The sequence below is a fragment of the Podospora bellae-mahoneyi genome, chromosome 7 (assembly GCF_035222275.1).
Source record: "Podospora bellae-mahoneyi strain CBS 112042 chromosome 7, whole genome shotgun sequence".
Classification (NCBI taxonomy): Eukaryota; Fungi; Ascomycota; class Sordariomycetes; order Sordariales; family Podosporaceae; genus Podospora; species Podospora bellae-mahoneyi.
Window position 1 is genome coordinate 1583609 of NC_085886.1, and position 17716 is coordinate 1601324.

The following is a 17716-nucleotide window of genomic DNA, read 5'->3' on the forward strand; positions in this document are numbered from 1 at the left end:
GCTCTCCCAATATACTGTACTTCCGCTCATACGTGCCCGGCAAAGAACTTTCGCTCCGTGGCGGGGTCGTTCATCACAAATGTATCGATAAGCGCTGACGAGTATGCTGTGCTATATCCAGATTATTAGCAGCTCTTTTTTTCTTCTTCCCCTCCACTTTTTTGTACCACGGTCAACATCTACAAACCACCACAAACCGCAAAGATGTCTGCCCCCGAGAACGAGACCAAGCCCGTCGAGGAGGTTGCCGCCCCTGTCGCTGAGGAGCAGAAGCCCGTCACCTCTTCGTCTGTTTTCTCCATGTTTGGCGGCGGTGCCAAGAAGGAAAAGAAGGAGGAGGAGGACCGCGGTGACAACTCTGGCAGTGCCAAGGCCCAGCGCGAGGCTGCGGCTGCTGCTGCCGCCGATGAGGACCAGGCCCCCGAGTCGGAGGATGTCCATTTCGAGCCAGTCATCCGCCTGACCGAGAAGGTCGAGGTCAAGACCAACGAGGAGTCGGAGGAGCAGGTGTTCAAGATGCGCGCCAAGCTGTTCAAGTATGTTGCTGAGACCCGCGAGTGGAAGGAGCGCGGGACTGGCGATGTCCGTCTGCTCAAGCACAAGGAGAATGGCAAGACCCGGTTGATCATGCGTCGTGATCAGACCCTCAAGGTTTGCGCCAACCACTACAGTATGTTTTCCCCCTGAAGGCTATGTATGTTGACTTTGGAGACTCACATGTGATGTAGTTGTGCCCGAGATGAAGCTTTCCCCCAACGTTGGCTCTGACCGCAGCTGGGTGTGGAACGCCTCCGCCGATGTCAGCGAGGGCGAGCCCGAGGCTGTCACTCTTGCCATCCGCTTCGCCAACTCGGACAATGCCAACCAGTTCAAGGATGCCTTCATCAAGGCCCAGAAGGAGAACGAGGCCCTGAGACTGGCTGCTGAGGCCGCCGCCGAGAAGACTGAGGAGAGCAAGGAGGAGACTAAGGAGGAGGCCAAGGAGGAGGCCAAGGAGGAGGAGAAGAAGGAGGAGACTGCCTAAGCAAAAAAAAGAAAAACTTCTTTTGACTGTTTATGGAAAATGAATGAGCTCAGGATTAAGTAAACAACCACATCAAGATCCCAAAACCACTACCCCCCAAGACTATTATCCCCGAGCGATGGAGTATGTGGAATATGGAGAAGAAGGAGGGCTGGATTACAATTGCGAATGTCATGGTATGGATTCTCCTCCGCCCTTCCCCCCTTTGGGCCTGGTGGAATACATCAGCCGTCCCTCAGCGAAGACGATGAGCAGCAAGATAGCTGTAGATAGAGGAATTACGTAGCATCAAGTTTTCTGTTCGACTCTTGTTTGGTTCCGTCTGATCTTTCGAATCTCCCAGCCTGATCAGGCAGCAGAGCGGTCCTACGTGGCCGCTGATAGGCCTAGAGTCTCTACCTGGAGAAAGTGGAAGGAACGACTCTGCCTGAGGAGTTCCCGGCGACCAATCTCGGTGGTTTGGCTGATAGGTAAACAACAACGTGAGCACACAATAACGGCAACCAAAGATGACGGGGCAGGTGTTCACTTTATTTCAGCAACTTGCTGGTGAATTCCTTCTCTAGAGGAACTGATATTGTCGGTGTGTGTGAATTTATTCACTTTTGATTTTTGACTTTTTCTTTTACTCGAGGTGGTGGTTTGCTTCTTTCGAGTTGAGTTTGTCCGACTACGCCACAGCATATTCCAGAAAACGGTATTATCCGGTTAAACTTCGGATAACTTACTTTTGAGGAAACGGCTCCCGCCCGTCGCATCAGCCACAATGGTGGTGGCTCGGGCGCGGGAACTGCTGCTGGTATAGTGATTCACGCTTGGCGGAAGGTTGGGTGGGTTTCGTGTCGTTGGTTGCTTGCGCATCGAGAAGCGCGTTTCTGTTCCTTTCTTTTCTTTTTGACACAACGGCTGGGAATTGCTTCACTTTTGCGAGTTTTTAATTACGCCCTAACTGCACACACACGCGCGCGATTTCGAAACGACAGATATACGCGAGAGAGGGAAGTTAGATTTACTGGTGAGGTATAGGAGCTTTGTTTCCTTTTGTTTGGATGGAGAGAGAGGGTGTTGGAGCTCGCGCTTGCTGCCTAGCTTTGGGGAGCTCTACGCAACTTTGACTGATTGCGAGGAAAGGAAGAAGCAAGGCTGTCTTTTTTGGGGGGGGAGAGGGGAAGGGGGATGCTTACAGCTGCAATATTGGAAAGACTTGATGGCACGCGCGGGGCTGGGGCTCTGTGGCTGGGCGCAAAAACATTACACTCGAGATTGATGGGATGATGTCGCTGACTTTGGGCAAAACATTTTATTTTATTTTAGGTGCGAACAACAACTCGAGCCGCAGCAACCAGTCTTCCACCACCACCACCACACCCGGTATTAGGGTCGTTTCGGGCAGAGGCGCCATCAACAACAAGAAGGGAGGCGGCAGCAAGAAGAAGAATAACAACAAGGACAAGGACGACAACAAGGAAGACCACGACAACAACAACAACAACAACAACAACAACAACAACAACAACAACAACAACAACAACAACAACGAGAAAACCAACGTCAAGATGATTGTCGAACGCAAGGTCAAGATTGTGACGGAGCAGCACAACATCGACAAGCCCCCCGTCAACGAGGGGTTTCCGATGAAGGAGTGGACGATTGAGGTTTATGTTTTGGACCAGGAGGGGAGGGAGAGGCCGGCACGGTGCTTTACCAAGGTTGTTTACAACTTGCATCCGAGTTTTGACAACCCTGTTCAGAGTAGGTTTATTTATTTGCGCAAAGGTTGGATATATGGGGATGCTAATGTGGGAAATAGCATTCACCGAGCCACCCTTCCGCTGCACCAACGAGGGCTGGGGCGAGTTTGAAATGTCGATTGAGCTCTACACGACGGAGAAGGGGGGCAAGCAGACGATCCTACACGACCTGAACTTTGCGGCGCCGCAGTATGAGAATGTGCATTCCGTCACGTTCAAGAATCCGAGCCAGGCGCTGCAGGCGCTGCTGAGGGAGACGGGCCCGCTGCCGTCGGATGAGGAGAGGAAGCAGCTCAAGAAGGGCGGGGAGGGGAGCAAGAAGAAGAAGACGTTTGATGTGGAGAAGATGGCGGATGGGCTGGTGAAGCTGAGCGAGGATGATTTGCTGCAGGTGATTCAGCTGATTCATGACGGGAAGGACGAGGGGACGTTTATCCAGAACAATGTTGACCAGGGGGAGTTTTCGGTGGATTTGTACACGTTGCCGGATCCGTTGATGAAGGTGCTTTGGGATTACTTGGTGAGTTTTTGCCCTGGGTGGTGTTTGAGAGTATTGGTTTGGTTTGCTGACAGTTTGATGGATAGACCCGCGCCAATGTCCTCGGGAGGGACTAAGTCGGCTCCTGCTGGGTTTCCTCTTGGTCTTTTTTCACTCAACAAACTGCGGTGCATTTGCAATGGCGTTCTGGGCGTCTTGGAAGACGGAAAAGGGAGAGAGGATGAAGCTTGTGGGCTTTGATTGACATCGCAGGGGTAGGAGATGAGACTTCTTCTTCTTTTCTTTTTCGCTGGCTGGCGTCATCGGGCTTCTATGTCTTTTTACAGGCAGGCTGGGGATGATCTCTTTTTCGTCTTTTTACGCGGAGAGGCTTTCAATATCTGGGCGAGCTCTAAAGATTCTGCTTCTCGATTTTAGCGAAATGTGCGTGCCCTTTTTTATGGAATCGGGCCAGGATTTTGCTTTTTAAATTGAGTTCTTTTGCTATCTGCCTTTGTTTCTGGAAATGGGGTCGAGGCATCGCGGTAGTGGCAAGTGTGGTTGTTGGTCTTGTAACTGTACATGTATCTCTCCTCTGAATAGAGAAACTAGTGATGCATTCTGCCATGACATAATTTGGCATTCCTCTAGCAATCTCGTGATCACGTTCAGAGGCAATGAATGGCACTGGGGTAAGGAGGCGGTTTGGGATTGGTCAAGCAGGAAGTCTTCGTCACAGTTGTGATGGACGGGTGCGAGACTCGAAGTACGAATTGTCTAGACTTTCTTCATCGCACTGGCGGGTAACTCGTGGTGCTTGTTAGGCATGTGATGGGGTATTTTGGGGCTTGTAGTCAGTGATCGGAGATTTTTATATCTGGTGACGGTGTGTGAGATGGTGATATCTGGATGCAAGGTACGCGGCGTTGCCGGCTATAGGGCTCATGACATCGGGAGAATTTTGTAGCCGAGGTCAAGCATGGGAGGTGTGGAAAAGATACCTGCTCAGTTATACCGAGCTGGATCAAGGTGAAAAAGCTGCTTGGTGAGTGGTCAATGGAGGCTGAGTTGGAAGAACCACATGACCTTCAACAAACTTGGAATTGATGGAAAACGTGACCCAAGTTTTACACGGCACGGACATCCTATGGACGAGCCAGTGACTCGTTTCTGATGACTACACTTGAAAATGATTTGTCGATTTGCGGAGTTTTGATGTTTGATACCGGATGTAACAATTGATTGTTGAGCTGAGTCTCTGTTTAAAGGCAGACAAAGATAATGGCTTTGATCGAGGAGAAAGAGACCCTTTATGCAGACATGCAAGACTGACTTGGAGGCTGAAGCGTTATCAATGCAATGTTACACCTTGGGGTAACCAACGCCCGGCCGACACCGAATTGAACACACACCGGGGCGGATAAGGGCAAGCCGAGTTGTTGTTTCTCATCCAATTGATAGCTCCCGATCTGGAATTGGGAATTGGAGTTTTCGTGACTTGACTCCTACTTTTCGTACACACCTTCACAAGCTCACACGCTCGCACACACCGCCACAAAAGGAGGAGAAGCGGGAAACAAGGATCGCGCTTCTTTGGCACGTTGCCGAGGTCATCCGCCCTTGACCTACAGAGGAAAGTGCTGACGGCACGAAACGTTCAAAGAGCCACCTTGATGGGCTCGAGATCGAGGGGATCGAGTTGGTTTTATTCTCTCTAGACAGAGCTAGGCAGGTGTAAGAGCTGCCTTGTCCTGCCTTGTCTCTGATCGTGACTCTGATAGGCTCCCTCAAGGTTCCTCAGTGGACATCCGTTGCGTTCGTTTGCCGCGCACCCCCTCCTTCGCTCACCCCGCAGCCAAGGGACGCCCAGGCCATGGTGGCTAGCTCGCCCGGGGCGTTTTTTCCATCAGCCTTTGAGGTGCAACCAAAAAGCAGAGGACCCGGGAATTTATTTTGAATGGGGCCCTTCTAGCCCCAAAAGCAGGTTCCATCCTGACTTTCCCTTGAACCCCGACTCCTCCTTCACCCACCGCAAACCGCTTCAAGCCGCCGCGACGCGCGCAAACGCCCTCTCTGCTCGGGGCATTCTGGGGCCGACCAGCAACGAATACCTGGCGATTGAAACAATTCTATAGGGCGAACCCAAGTCACCAACACATAGCATACCCAGCAAACACAGAGACCCGAACCGACAGCCCGAAAAGCAAGTGACGTGTGTTGCGTCGTGCCTGCCGATTCCCGCAGCCGAGGCCGACCGACTGCACCACACAGAAGGAAGCCCGCCTTTGCTTGCTTGCCCCGTCATGGCGCAATTTGCCGCCTCGGCCGCACAGCTGTCAATGTCGCCAATTTCACCCGCCGCCGCCCTGTCATCTTCGGGTGCCGCAGGAGGCTCCGCTTCTGGACCTCCGCCACCAAGTGGCTCCGCCGGGGCCGGGTCCGGTGTTGGTGGGGCCGTTTCTCCCCCATTACGTCCGGGCCACCATAGGGAACAGTCGCAGTCTTCTGTCACCCAGGTACAGGGTGGTAGTGGACAACCTCAGCAACATAAACGGGTGTACCAAGCCTGCATACCTTGCCGCCGTCGAAAAGTCCGTTGCGATTTGGGATCGGTCGATGATCCACACGAACCGCCTTGCGTGCGGTGCCGCCGTGAGAGCAAAGAATGCTACTTTAGCGCGACGAGACGGAAGAGAAAGATTGATGATGGGTCTGTGGAGGAGGACCCGGAGCAGGATGAATATATCTTGAGGAATGGCAGGAAATCGCTCAGGACCACGGTCGAATCACCTGCGAGCAGCACGGCTGCGTATGATCGACGACTCTACAGCGAGGTCCCGCTTACACCCGGAGGTAGCCGGGGGAGATCGATACCTCTCAAAAGGCCCAATGACTTGGCGTCGACGAGAGGGAGAGGGGGGAGTGTAGGCGGTGGTGGGGAGTTTGGGAACGGCGAGCCGAATACACCACTGGAGAACTTCGAGGCGAAGACCATGATGAGGAGGGAGGTGTATGGACCTCACGATGCGCTGGATTTGCTTTACAAGGCTGCTACGGATAAGTTAGTGTTTTAGGTGCTGTCGTCAGCATTGAGGTTTAGTAAACTGACATGCGAACAGCTCGTCGCACAAGATCGACGAGAACCCCGCTCCAAGCCGCCGAGCTACACAGTCACAGGCGCATTCGCATTCACACTCCCACTCCATCCATGCCCACAATCAGGTCGATTCACGCAAGTCGTCGAACACGATTACACCGGGCACATACCATCATACCCGTCACCCCTCGCGAGCAGATGGCCCCACCGTCGACCAGCAGATCGACCCGGAGCTTAGCAAGACCGAGCAGCTGCCGGATCTTGGCAAGGAAGAGGCCCTCAAGGCCTGGGCGAGATTCCGCTTCGTACGGGCAGGATGGTTTACCGCCCAGGAAGCAATTGATTACATTGAATAGTATGGACTACCCTGGTGTCTGTTTTTGGAGCGACCAATGCTGACAATGGCCCAGCTATTACAAGTACCTCTCACCACTTACACCCATATCACCGCCGACATTCCAGACGCCGTCTTCTCACTTGACGTTACTGACTGAGGAACCGATACTCACCGTGACCCTCTTGACCATCGCCTCCAGATACCGCAAGATGCCCGGCACCGGCGGCCACTGTCGTTCACACGCCATCCACGAACAGTTGTGGACCTACCTCCGCGGCATGATCGAAAGAGTCGTCTGGGGTCAGGAGGCGTTTGGTGGTGGCTTCTGTGGCTCAGGGGCAGATGATATGCAGAACTCGAGCACGGCTCCATGGAGGGGTCTGCGGAGAGGCAGTCTACGAACTCTGGGCACGATTGAGTCCCTGATGATATTGACAGAATGGCACCCTCGCGCCCTCCACTTCCCGCCAAACGAAGCCACTGACGAGCTACTCCTTCCTGACTTTAGCTCCCAGAGCCCGGTGGATAGTGACAGCCACCGGCCTGGGGGGAGGATTGGGGGCCCCAGAATTGAAAGCTGGCTTGAGCCGGCGTGGCGGAGTGATAGGATGTGCTGGATGCTGCTGAGCACAGGGATGGGCTTGGCGTATGAGTTGGGCGTGTTTGATGACATCGACGAGCTGCTCGCCACAGGGGCTATTGCTAGGCCAGAGTATGAAGAAGAAGCGTACCGGCTCCGAGCGAGCAGGATCAAGAGGCTGCTTTTAATTTACCTCAGCCAACTGGCCGGTAGGTTGGGCTGGACGAACATGGTACCTGACGAGCTGCGGAGGTCGGACGAGAAGTACACCTTCAAGAGGAGGCCCAATACTGTGGAGGGTAACACGCCCGGGACCAACCAGTCGTCACTGTCCAATGTTTTCAACTACATACCTGATCTGGAGCTCGATGATCAAATCATCCACTGCTGGGCGGGCATCAGCAACGCGATGCACCTCGGCAACGAGAAATTGTTCAGGTCGAGGAAGCACACGACTGATATCATCCAGAGCGGGAGCTACATTTCTCTTCTCAAAGAGTTCCAGCCGCTGTTGAGGGACTGGTGGAATCATTTTGAGCGATTCCGGATGCCCCCATACATCAGACACATACTCACGATTGAGTATGAGTACGTCCGCATCTATATCAACTCGCTCTCCCTTCAGGCTGTCGTCGAACGGTGCACTAACAACGCCGGCGGGGGGCCTAACGGGGGCAATGGTACCGCGACCGGAGGGGAGGGAGGCGGCAGTGTATCGGGGCAATCTGGACCGCAGCTGTCACCCCAGACACAGCACTACTACGGCAAGCTGCCTTTGGGCCAGCTAGGCGGATTTGGTGTTGAGGACCAGGAGTATGTGAGGGAGGTTGTTAATGGCAGCCGAAACCTGCTCCGGACCGTGGTCGAGGGGTTGCTGCCGGATGATTATCTGAAGCACGCGCCGGTGAGAACGTATTTCAGAATTATCTCTGGGGCTATGTTCTTACTCAAGACCTTTGCGCTGGGGGCACCCAAGTCGGATGTGGAGATCAGCATTGGGCTAATGGATCAGACTGTCAGCGCGTTGAGGAACTGTGTGGTGGATGATGTGCACTTGGGCATTAGGTTTGCGGATATGCTGGAGACATTGACGGGGAGGTTGAGGAACAGGTTTATCCATGCGCCCCCTCCACCAGCACCGCCAGTGGGGTCGGCTACGGGACAGCAACAGCAGGATGGAATGGGGGGGATAATGGGGCTTCAGGGGGATGCTAATGGGCATCAACATGGGGGCGTGAATGGGCACGGGCTGCATCATCAGCACTCCCATCACAACAATAATGGGGTGGCGGATCCGTGGTTGAAGTTGAGGGAGGGGGCTGGTGCTGCTGGTATGTTTTCTTGTTTTCCGAACCACAGCCAAATCATGCTAACCTCCTGTGTCAAGAACGATCTGCAACCCCAGCCAACATATCAGCCACACCATGGGATCTCACCACGGGCAATTTCCCTTACCCGACTGGCTCGGCATCCATGTTTGGACCCTCCACCCCAGCCGCAACCACAGGTCTGGACAATACCAATGGCAACGGCAACAACTCTGCTCACAGCCACAACAACGGGCTGGACACCAACGCCTTTTTGGACGACTGGACCAACCCCGGAAACGAAATGTGGTACCTGCCCACCGGACCGGCCTTCTTCCAAAACATCGACAATAGCACCTCGGTGTCGATGACGGCTGAGGGTGTGAATGTGGGTGGGTTGGACCTGCTGGAGTACATGGCGATGGACAACCCCATGGACGGGTTTGGCATGGATGGGAGTGGTTTCTAGTTTTGTGTTTTTTTTCCCATGTTTGTTAAGGGAAGCGTGGGTTTATGGGAAAAGCGAACCGAAAAAATGGGTTTGAGCGAAGGGGAACAGGGAGGCAAAAATTTGATATTATTTACAAAGCGGTTAGGGTGGTGGGTGGGTAGATGTTGTGTTGATGAAGGGTTTGTCTTTTTCTGTTGTTTCGTTTTTTTGTTGGGCGGGACCTACGCCACGTATCTCATCTTAAAAGCTAGGTACAGGATTGTTATTTATTTGTTATTTGCTGCCCAGTAGCTATCTAGTTAGCGTTTGCTGTTTTTGGGGGGAAATGGACGGATATGGAAGAGAACAACATCTCGTGACGGGAGGAGGAAAAATTGAAAGATATTTTGAAAAAGATATGTTTTGTGAGAGTGGAATTAGGGTTGGTCGGTGTTATTGTTTTATTCATAGCTGTGGTAACCGTCTTTGTTTTCTTGGTTATTTGTTAACACTTTGCTGTTGTCAAGTTATGTACCTATCAAGTGCGGTATGAATGATTTTGGTTTAGAGAATGAGAACATGACAGATACCCCCTTGCTTTTCTCTCCCAGATCTTCAAGGCTAGTCTGGAGATTTAGATGTTCTTGCAGTAGTTGAGTTAGCTTCTTCCTTTCAGTCCCCATACAATACATGAGAAATTTCAGCCGTGCATTACCCTTTTTTTTTTCTAGACGTGCATTACCCCCTGTAGCTCTGATTAACTATACCATCGACTACATCATCAACCACATTTGCAACCACAACCAGCATAGCTTTATATTTTTTTCCCCTGTATAATTTACAGTGTAAATCAATACTTAAGCGTGTTAAAACCCTTCAATTTCCGTAGTATTAATATTATTACTTATGTACAAATACAAGCCCAAATACCTAGTATAATTAATTATAACGGCTTTCTTTAATGGCTCAGCTTCGATCAACAGCTTCAATTTATAGCTTCGATTTATGAATTTGATTAACAGCTTCGATTACAAACGAAGTTACAAAGGCTCTAAATTAACGGTTTTAATTACAAACAAAAGCCTTACATTAACAGCTTGACATTAACAGCTTTACATTAACAGCTTTACATTAACAGCTTTACATTAACAGCTTTACATTAACAGCTTTACATTAACAGCTTTACATTAACAGCTTTAAATTGACGGCTTTAAATTGACGGCTTGAATTACGAGGGCTTTAATTGTGAGGGCTTTAATTGTGAGGGCTTTAATTGTGAGGGCTTTAATTGTGAGGGCTTTAATTGTGAGGGCTTTAATTGTGAGGCTGGTAATAGTAATGTAGTTAATGAGAAGCCATATATAACCCTAACCCCTGTAGGGGGTAATGCACGGCTAGAATTTCTCCAATATATCATTGACCGATGCTGTGACACCTGGATAAATGTTGCCACCATCCCAAATATAGTGAGGTTTATGATCCAATCCTGCCGCTGAATTATATCTTTTATCTCCCATCATTGTCAGAGTACCAAAAAGCAGGAACCATGTCATAACACACTAGAGCTCACATTCAGCACTGGAACATGTCCATAACACCACATTACTCTCTTACCACCTCGCACAAACAAAAAGACTGAATTAATGCAATACATTGCATCCCCTTCATACCTGCCCTACGCTCGAGCACTGCTGCTCTAACACAGAAAAAAAGACCAACCCCCCCTCCATCCCCTTCCCATGATACCTCCCATCTTCTCATCTAAAACGCCTCTTTTATTCTCTCTTTCGCTGTAAATGTAAATGCTAGTCGCCTAAGCAAAGAATCCCCCCATCCACCAGACAAAACAAAACAAAAGCCTTTCCCCTCCCTACCCATCTTACCACCCTCTTAGCCAATTTACCCCCGCCAAGTCCCCTCCTCCAAAGCAGCAAATGTATGTTATGTATGTGACGCCGCATCTCACTCCCATATTCATGTCTGTGCATAATAGGTACAATTTTACTCCATCATCAAACCCCACTCTATCACTACCCATCATCCCCATCCCCATTTATCCTCTGCCCTAACCAAGCCCAAGCCCCTAGAAGTGAACAATTCCCACTTACTCTCCCTTCCCATTCCTTCGCCCTTGTCTTTATTCTTTTCCTTCTCGTCGCCATCCTCCTCTCTTTTTCTTTTCCTTTCGGGGATGAACTCTGGTTCGACTCCGAGAATCCGACCTCATTCCTCAACAGAGAAGGGTTCCTCCCCATAACATGACCAGAAAGACGCGCAAACTTGGGTATCATAACCTCCAAAGGGTCAATCTCCCGCCTAGGCCGAGGCGGCTTGGTACCTGCAAATGAAGTGCAAGGAAGTTCCGGAAGCCCCGGTAATGTGATTTTCAAAAGTCCAAGTTCTGTAAGCGAAGGCAGTTTGACACCTCTAAGAGATGCGCCAGGAGTGGGAAGTTGTGAAAGTCCGGGGAATGTATTTCTTGAATGGCCAGGCTGCCGATCAAGCGGAGACAGCTTGATACGTCCAAGTGTACTTATATGAGCAGAACAACCCTGTGGCCGTTTAAGCAATGTAGATGAGGCTGAGAGATTCTTGACTGTTACACGACGTAAAGCTCCATAATTTGACTTCGCCGACTGGGCCTTATAGCTGCAAATGAAAGGTCGGGATGGGAAGTCGTGTAGGGTTGGGCGATGCGATAACCGGGGGCGTCTTGATTTGTACAGGTTGTTTAACACTGGTGGTGGTGACCAACTCTTCTTCTTCATGGTCAAAATTCACCCGGTCCGACATTTCCTAAGTGCTTTGCGTGTTTCCGTCTACCCAGTCCAAAAGATTATCCAGACCCTCCTTGACATCGGTACCCGGATGCGCTTCGGGTGGGTCACCAGAAGGCTTGTACGGCCGAGGGGTATACTAGGCCAGCTCTGGCTCTGCACCTCCTGAAGACCGAGCTGAATCCTAAGCACTCGGTTTTTGCACCTGAGCCTGTTGGTCCTCGCCTCCGTCACCAACCCGTATCTCAGCAACCTTGTCGCTGGCATGATCATCGGCAATATCGGCAGGTATGGTGTGAATCTGCTGCTGTGCCCATTTGTCCTCGGCTATCTGATCAAACAGGTTCTGTGCTTCGGCGGGAGGCGCTGGGATCTCTTCTTCGGGGAATGTCGGCTCATGCTCAATAAATTCCAGTGATGGACCACTCATGAAGACTTCATCCATCTCGTCCCCGGCCGCAAAGCCGTCGTCGTTGGACGAGTTGTCGTTCTGCGCAATATCGCTAGCAATGTCCCCGTCAGACGCCACCGAGCCAGGCTTGATGTTCTGGAAATTCCAGTTCGAGCCAATAACCGAAGTCATGCCGGCCATACCGCCATTGTCGTAGTCGGGAAGGCCGATGCCCTCATCCTCATCACCCTCAATGCTGTTGTGCAACGTGGATTGATCCCACAGTGCAGCGCCCATCTCGGTATCCTCGCCACCATTCCCCACGCTTGCCTGATAGGATGGCAGTTCAGGGTCAGCAGGGACAAGGGCCTGTCCCGCGCGGTCAGAGTCGTCGCTAACCAAACCACGTTTTCCTCGAGGGAGAGTTAGACCTGCTCCGGTCGAAGCGCTCGGCGATCCACGAAGGGAGGAGCTTAGGCCGAGACGCTGCCCTTCCCCCGAGTCGGACGTGTCTTGATCGGCGGAGGCAATCTGGCTGTCATACTTGTCGAAGATCTCCTGAAACTTGGGTCCGCCCAGCGGTGTTTCAGAGCGTCTTCTGTAGAAGAGAAGGTACGCAGCAGCACTGACAACCTTTTGAGGATCGCTGCACTTACTCACACCCGTGTCTACTAAATATTAGCGCCATGTTCGATGCCGCGAGCCTGTGACAGGAAAACATACCGTTATACTCATACCAGGAGCCATCGTTGAAGTTCTTGGCTTTGGCAGTATAGTGACCACCACCCAAACCACCCCAGTGGTCATCAACGGCAATGAGGTCGTAAATCTCTTGTTTCCCGTCCTCCTTGTCGATGACCCGAGAAGTCAGATCGAGTCCTTCCACTGGAAAGTCAACCAGAATGTCGAGCTTTTCCCTGCGGTATCCAACAGAACTGAAACGCTTGAGGTGGACGACTAGAATGTCTGGTGTCTTCCAGAGATCGAACTTCTTGCTAGCCCGTCGATGCTCTTTGCAGCGTGGGCAGTACCACGTATCCTGCTCTGACAAGATTTCCTCCTTCTCAAACTCGTTCAGGCAATCCTCAAGTGTAATGCCATGCTTCGCACGCAGAGCTCTTTGCTTCTTCTTGGCTTCAAGGGCAGGGTCCACCAGAGTGTCTACATTCTCAAAGGTCTTGCAGCCGCGCATTGACTCTCCTGGCTGGCCGTCAAAGAGAGCCTCCCAGGCCTCCTCGTTCCAGTCCACGATGATACCTTCACCTAGACGGACCAGGGGACCTTCAATGGGACCGGTATCACGCCGGCTTGCGTGTTGCTTCTGCATGCGGCCCTTCTGTTGCTTTTCGAACCGCTTCTTGGCCTTCTTGCCATACATATGCTGTTGGCGAGCCTTGATCTTCTTCTTACCACCGCGTGCGTTCACTTGGTGGGATGGCGGTTCAATCGCTCGTGACTGGAGGTCCTGAGTGATGCAGGTCAGCACAACATTTCCATAGATCAGTCTGAACAAAACGAACCTTGACTGGATGAGGGAAATCCGAGTCATCATCGCTGGATTCCTCTGCCATGCGAGTGACCTCGTTCACTTCGTCGCTGCCGCTAGCATCAGAGTTGGCCCAAGCTCCGGGGCTCTGCATCTCGACATCCGACATTATCGGCTTTGGCTGCCTGGTGCTGAGTCTCGGGTACGCATTCCCCTCGGTCACAGACTGCCACCCAGTAGGTATGGTCATAGTGCCTTCCGAGAAGAAGCTGAGATCAAACAGGTTCTGGAACTGCGGCGCGAGGAACTCTTCGGGGTCTATCCACTTGGGCCGCTGTGACTTGAATGCCTTCAGCGCCTGTGAGAATCTGTCATACTTGATTAGTCGCCGCATTCACTCGTCATGAATCACAAAAGCTTACTGTTCAGCCCCGCTGGACGCTGCTGGCTTGGGCGCATCGTTTGCATCAGCCATGGTGACGTCGACAATGTCTTCTTCACCCTCAACCGACTTCGCTACTATCTTGGAGTCGCCTGAAGAATCAACATCCGAGGCCACATTGGCCATCTCCGGATCAATATTATCGCCTGCGTCGGTTTCCTCCACCGCAGCAAGTTCAGGATGTGTGGTAAACGTCGCCACCTTCTCCAAGATTTTCCGCCGGATGATGTCTTCGCTGCATGCCTCCTCTGGGTTCAGCACGATAAAGTGCGGCGGCACCAGAACGCTCTTCTTGCGCTTGGCTTTGCCCTGTGAACACATGTGCAAGACAGGAACAACCATGCTTTGCACCATAGGATCCTCCAAGTCTTCCTCATCATTGTCAGCCAAAAGAGACTTGATCTTTTGCTTCTTTGGGTCTTTGGTCAAGGCCAAGTTTGAGGGGGGAGCCTCGAGCTCATGAACAACGACGATATCGTTGCTAGAGATGTCGTCAGAGACAGTCGCCATATCATCATAGTGCTTGAAAAATTTGCCCGAGAATTCCTCGGACGCCATGAGACGGTCGACAGGTACCCCGACACGCTGCGAAATGAACTGCTTCAATCCCTTGATGCTGCTGTTCTTGTCGATATCAACGACAATGTTGACGGGTGCATCATTCAGCGGATAAAACCTGATCTCTCTGGACCACGAGTTTGCCATGGGGAGGGGAAGGGTCAGGTTGGTGAAAGGGTCGAATGTGATGCTGATCTTGTTGCATTCGGGGCACACAAGAGTAGACTTGTACAAGCCGGTGAACAGATCAGAGATGACCGAGTCATCTCTCCGCTTCGTAATGTTCCAAACCTGGAGGGCCATCTCCCGAATCGCTGCAGGGTTGTTGATCATCTCGTCGGTAGAGTCGGGCTTCTCAATGTACGGCTTCCTGAGGATGCGATTGAGATCCTCTTGGAGACCGTCGAGAAGCCAGCCAAGGAACTCTTGCGAATCCTGCTGGCCATATCCCGAGAAGGCAGGAGCATACCGACCAATAACGCTCTTGAATTGGCGTGGTGCAACCGAGTTTGGTGTGGGATCCTTGTAGATTTCTTCAAGCAGCCGTCCGTAGGAGAGGGCAACATCTCCACCATGGGCGAGAGGATTGTCGGTGTTGATCTCCTTTTTTGCTTCATGAGTGAGGAAATACTTTGTAAGTTCCTCGACGGCACGCAGACACTGAAGAGCAGAGTTCATGTAGCACGTGTTGCCCAAGTTCTGGAGACCTACACAGCCGTGGGTCCGCCCCGACTTTTGCTGGGCGCGGCCTCTGGTGAGAGGTGCCGAAAGCGCGGGGCTGCTACGTCCGCTGACGTTGGCCCGGGCCTGAACGACAGCGGTTGAGCTATTCCTAGTTGTCAAATTCTTGCCGTTGGAACCACTATATGTAGACACCCAGTCCTGACGCTCCACTTCTTCGTCCAGAACAAGGGTTTGATCGACATTGAGGCCTACCAGCGACAGGCTCCTCTTGCCGTTGTAGTTGGCATGGACAGTTGTGTCCTGTGCCTCAACAAGGGCGCGTTGGACACCCTTCTCCAACTGCCCAAAAGTTACCACATCAAGAAGCATCTCGGGCCAAGCCCCGGGGACGGCAGGAAATCCATCGGGAACGCTAACCTCTTGAACTGGAGAGTCCGGAGGAGTCTTCATCATCCCAGAGGATTTTGAGGGCTCCGAGGCTGGGGTTTCCGTGGCGGGGATGGTCTGCAGAACTCGCCATACGCGCACCTTGCGGTCCGGTGCCACACTAGCAAGCTCCTTAACTCGTCTAAGGAACTTGTGATAGCTGAAGGACGTACTCTGAACCACAATGGGAGGGGGGGGCTTCTTGAGCTTGATTTCCTGCTCTATAGGAATCGGGCTCGTGGCCGACCACAATCTGTGTATAGTAAACACAGGAGGGTGGAACTCGAACTGAATAACGGGATCCGAAACCGCATCGGGGGCCGTGTTGTGTGCAAGCCGGATAATCGGAGCTTGTCCAGTAGCCAGCCCGTACCAGAAGAGCAAGAGATCCCAGGCATCTTTGGGGAACAGCTCGAAACTCTCCGTTCCCAAGCCTGGCTTCAGTTTGACACACTCTACTCCATTGGAGTCTGTGAACTTGGTCTCAATGATGTCCGAATTGTCCACTGGACCGAGGGACCCTTCTGGCACCTCTTTGCTGACATGTTTGCTATCCAGCCCAAAGGCCTGGGCCCGTTGAAGCCATTTCCTTGACACTAGGTACGCCTCGTCACCCTCCTGGATGGGAGTCTCAGCAAACGCCTTGACGAGAGTCTCAATGGTTTTGATTTGCTGATCGAGCGGAGGAATATCTGCTCAAGCGTGTTAGCGCCAAGGCCACATGTGGGCAGCTCAAGAGGCAACTGACCGTTCCGTAGAGGAAGCCCACTTGACTCTGTGGTGGACTGCTTTGGGCTTGATGGAGCCCCATCCATCACTTCATCCTTGCCCTCTTTGGCCTTTGCAGCAGATTCATTCTCGGTTCCCATAACCACATCCTCTTTCAGGTTTGTACTGTCCGTTTCGGGCTCCATGCTGGAGGCAGGTCGTTTGAGCGGGGACGAGGACCGCTGGGGAAGATCGGGAGCACCCCCCATGAGAGCACGGTGAGATATATTGTAGAATGAAGTCGACTGGCTACCTGGAAGGGTCCAGTCTGTTGGCCGTAGACTTGAGGCAGAGTCGGCAAACTCTGCGCCCCGGTCAAAATCCACTGAGAGGTCGGCTGAAGCGCACGGGGAGCTCGCAGCAGAGGGCGAGTCAGGTACCGAACTGCACTGGGTTTGCAAACGTGGTGGGACACCCGACGGTGGCAGCGAGTCGCCGTGGCGAATGTAGGTGGGAGTGTCTATAGTCGGGATGCCTGCGGCTTCTGTAAATGAGAAGGTCGGATCGATTTCTTCAGTGGAGGGCAGCACTACGTCGTTGGGCTCGTGCTCCCTGCTCGACTGGCGAGTCACTCTTCTTTTCTTTGAAGAAGACGTGGTGACTGTGAGCTGCTTACGGCAGCTCTGGACGTCGTTAGGATTGCAAAAGTAGAAAGTTGCAGAAGGCGGTGGACGGAGTGGGCAGTGAGGGCCTTCCTAACACAGTGAGGCGTTAAAGTGGAGTTCAAGTAGGCTGTACTGTGTGTAAAAGGTCGTATCGACGTCCCATAAACAGCCGGTAAAGGTTGTACAGAGAGTGTATTGATTTCTCCAGAAGATTTGTACCGTTGTGAAAGAAATGTGCTGGTGGGGGGGGGTTCTTTTCAGTACACACCTAGAGCCAAGCCAGTGAATGACGATGATGAATGTACAGCGTCAATAGAGAAGCAGCTCAGTCAGGCTGTGGCTGTTGCTGCGTCGGTAACCAGATGGGAATCTGGTAAGGGGCAAACGGTGGTGCGGACAGCAGCGAGGAGAATGCTGTGCATTTCCTAGCAGTGGGGGTGAAAAGTCGGCTGCTGTTGAAGATGGTCTTCACGCTCTGTTGGATGAAAGGGATACCCCAAGTGCAACGCGGGCGGCTACCAAGCACTTCACTTTGACTTTTGGAGGGGCACGGGCTTCACAAAAATCGCTTTTCT

At 52.1% G+C, this 17716-nt stretch overlaps 4 protein-coding genes across 4 annotated transcripts; 3 read left to right on the top strand and 1 right to left on the bottom strand.

The window, feature by feature from the left end:
* Nucleotides 1–204: 204 nt before the first annotated feature.
* sbp1 (Ran GTPase binding protein Sbp1) lies at nt 205–1330 on the top strand (the record flags this gene model as incomplete). The annotated part of the gene is made up of 2 exons (XM_062882212.1): nt 205–670; nt 729–1330. The coding sequence occupies 2 exons, from the start codon at nt 205–207 to the stop codon at nt 1022–1024; spliced, it is 762 nt and encodes a 253-aa protein (XP_062728227.1). The 3' UTR covers nt 1025–1330.
* A 568-nt stretch (nt 1331–1898) lies between these two features.
* Nucleotides 1899–3939, top strand: tfg3 (transcription factor TFIIF complex subunit Tfg3). Its single transcript, XM_062882213.1, has 3 exons — nt 1899–2776; nt 2835–3295; nt 3361–3939. Exons 1-3 carry the CDS (start codon nt 2296–2298, stop codon nt 3388–3390), a joined length of 972 nt encoding a protein of 323 aa, XP_062728228.1. The 5' UTR covers nt 1899–2295; the 3' UTR covers nt 3391–3939.
* A 578-nt stretch (nt 3940–4517) lies between these two features.
* ARO80 (zinc finger transcriptional activator) lies at nt 4518–9478 on the top strand. Its single transcript, XM_062882214.1, has 5 exons — nt 4518–4987; nt 5046–6314; nt 6373–6705; nt 6761–8598; nt 8655–9478. The coding sequence occupies exons 2-5, from the start codon at nt 5557–5559 to the stop codon at nt 9041–9043; spliced, it is 3318 nt and encodes a 1105-aa protein (XP_062728229.1). The 5' UTR covers nt 4518–4987; nt 5046–5556; the 3' UTR covers nt 9044–9478.
* Nucleotides 9479–10915: 1437 nt separating this feature from the next.
* Nucleotides 10916–17632, bottom strand: QC761_706630 (uncharacterized protein). Its single transcript, XM_062882215.1, has 6 exons — nt 17410–17632; nt 16517–17231; nt 14081–16460; nt 13693–14026; nt 12896–13637; nt 10916–12840 (listed from the first exon to the last, which is right to left on the bottom strand). Exons 2-6 carry the CDS (start codon nt 16743–16745, stop codon nt 11966–11968), a joined length of 4560 nt encoding a protein of 1519 aa, XP_062728230.1. The 5' UTR covers nt 16746–17231; nt 17410–17632; the 3' UTR covers nt 10916–11965.
* Nucleotides 17633–17716: the final 84 nt, after the last annotated feature.

Coding starts and splice junctions, on each gene's coding strand:
- tfg3 (XM_062882213.1), top strand. CDS start 2,296: ATGATGTCGCTGACTTTGGGCAAAACATTTTATTTTATTTTAGGTGCG. Junction 2,777..2,834: donor TTTTGACAACCCTGTTCAGA/GTAGGTTTATTT, acceptor TGTGGGAAATAG/CATTCACCGAGCCACCCTTC. Junction 3,296..3,360: donor AGGTGCTTTGGGATTACTTG/GTGAGTTTTTGC, acceptor TTTGATGGATAG/ACCCGCGCCAATGTCCTCGG.
- ARO80 (XM_062882214.1), top strand. CDS start 5,557: ATGGCGCAATTTGCCGCCTCGGCCGCACAGCTGTCAATGTCGCCAATT. Junction 6,315..6,372: donor TACAAGGCTGCTACGGATAA/GTTAGTGTTTTA, acceptor ACATGCGAACAG/CTCGTCGCACAAGATCGACG. Junction 8,599..8,654: donor GGAGGGGGCTGGTGCTGCTG/GTATGTTTTCTT, acceptor TCCTGTGTCAAG/AACGATCTGCAACCCCAGCC.
- QC761_706630 (XM_062882215.1), bottom strand. CDS start 16,745: ATGGGGGGTGCTCCCGATCTTCCCCAGCGGTCCTCGTCCCCGCTCAAA. Junction 16,461..16,516: donor TGGGCTTCCTCTACGGAACG/GTCAGTTGCCTC, acceptor ACGCTTGAGCAG/ATATTCCTCCGCTCGATCAG. Junction 12,841..12,895: donor CTCCTGGTATGAGTATAACG/GTATGTTTTCCT, acceptor AATATTTAGTAG/ACACGGGTGTGAGTAAGTGC.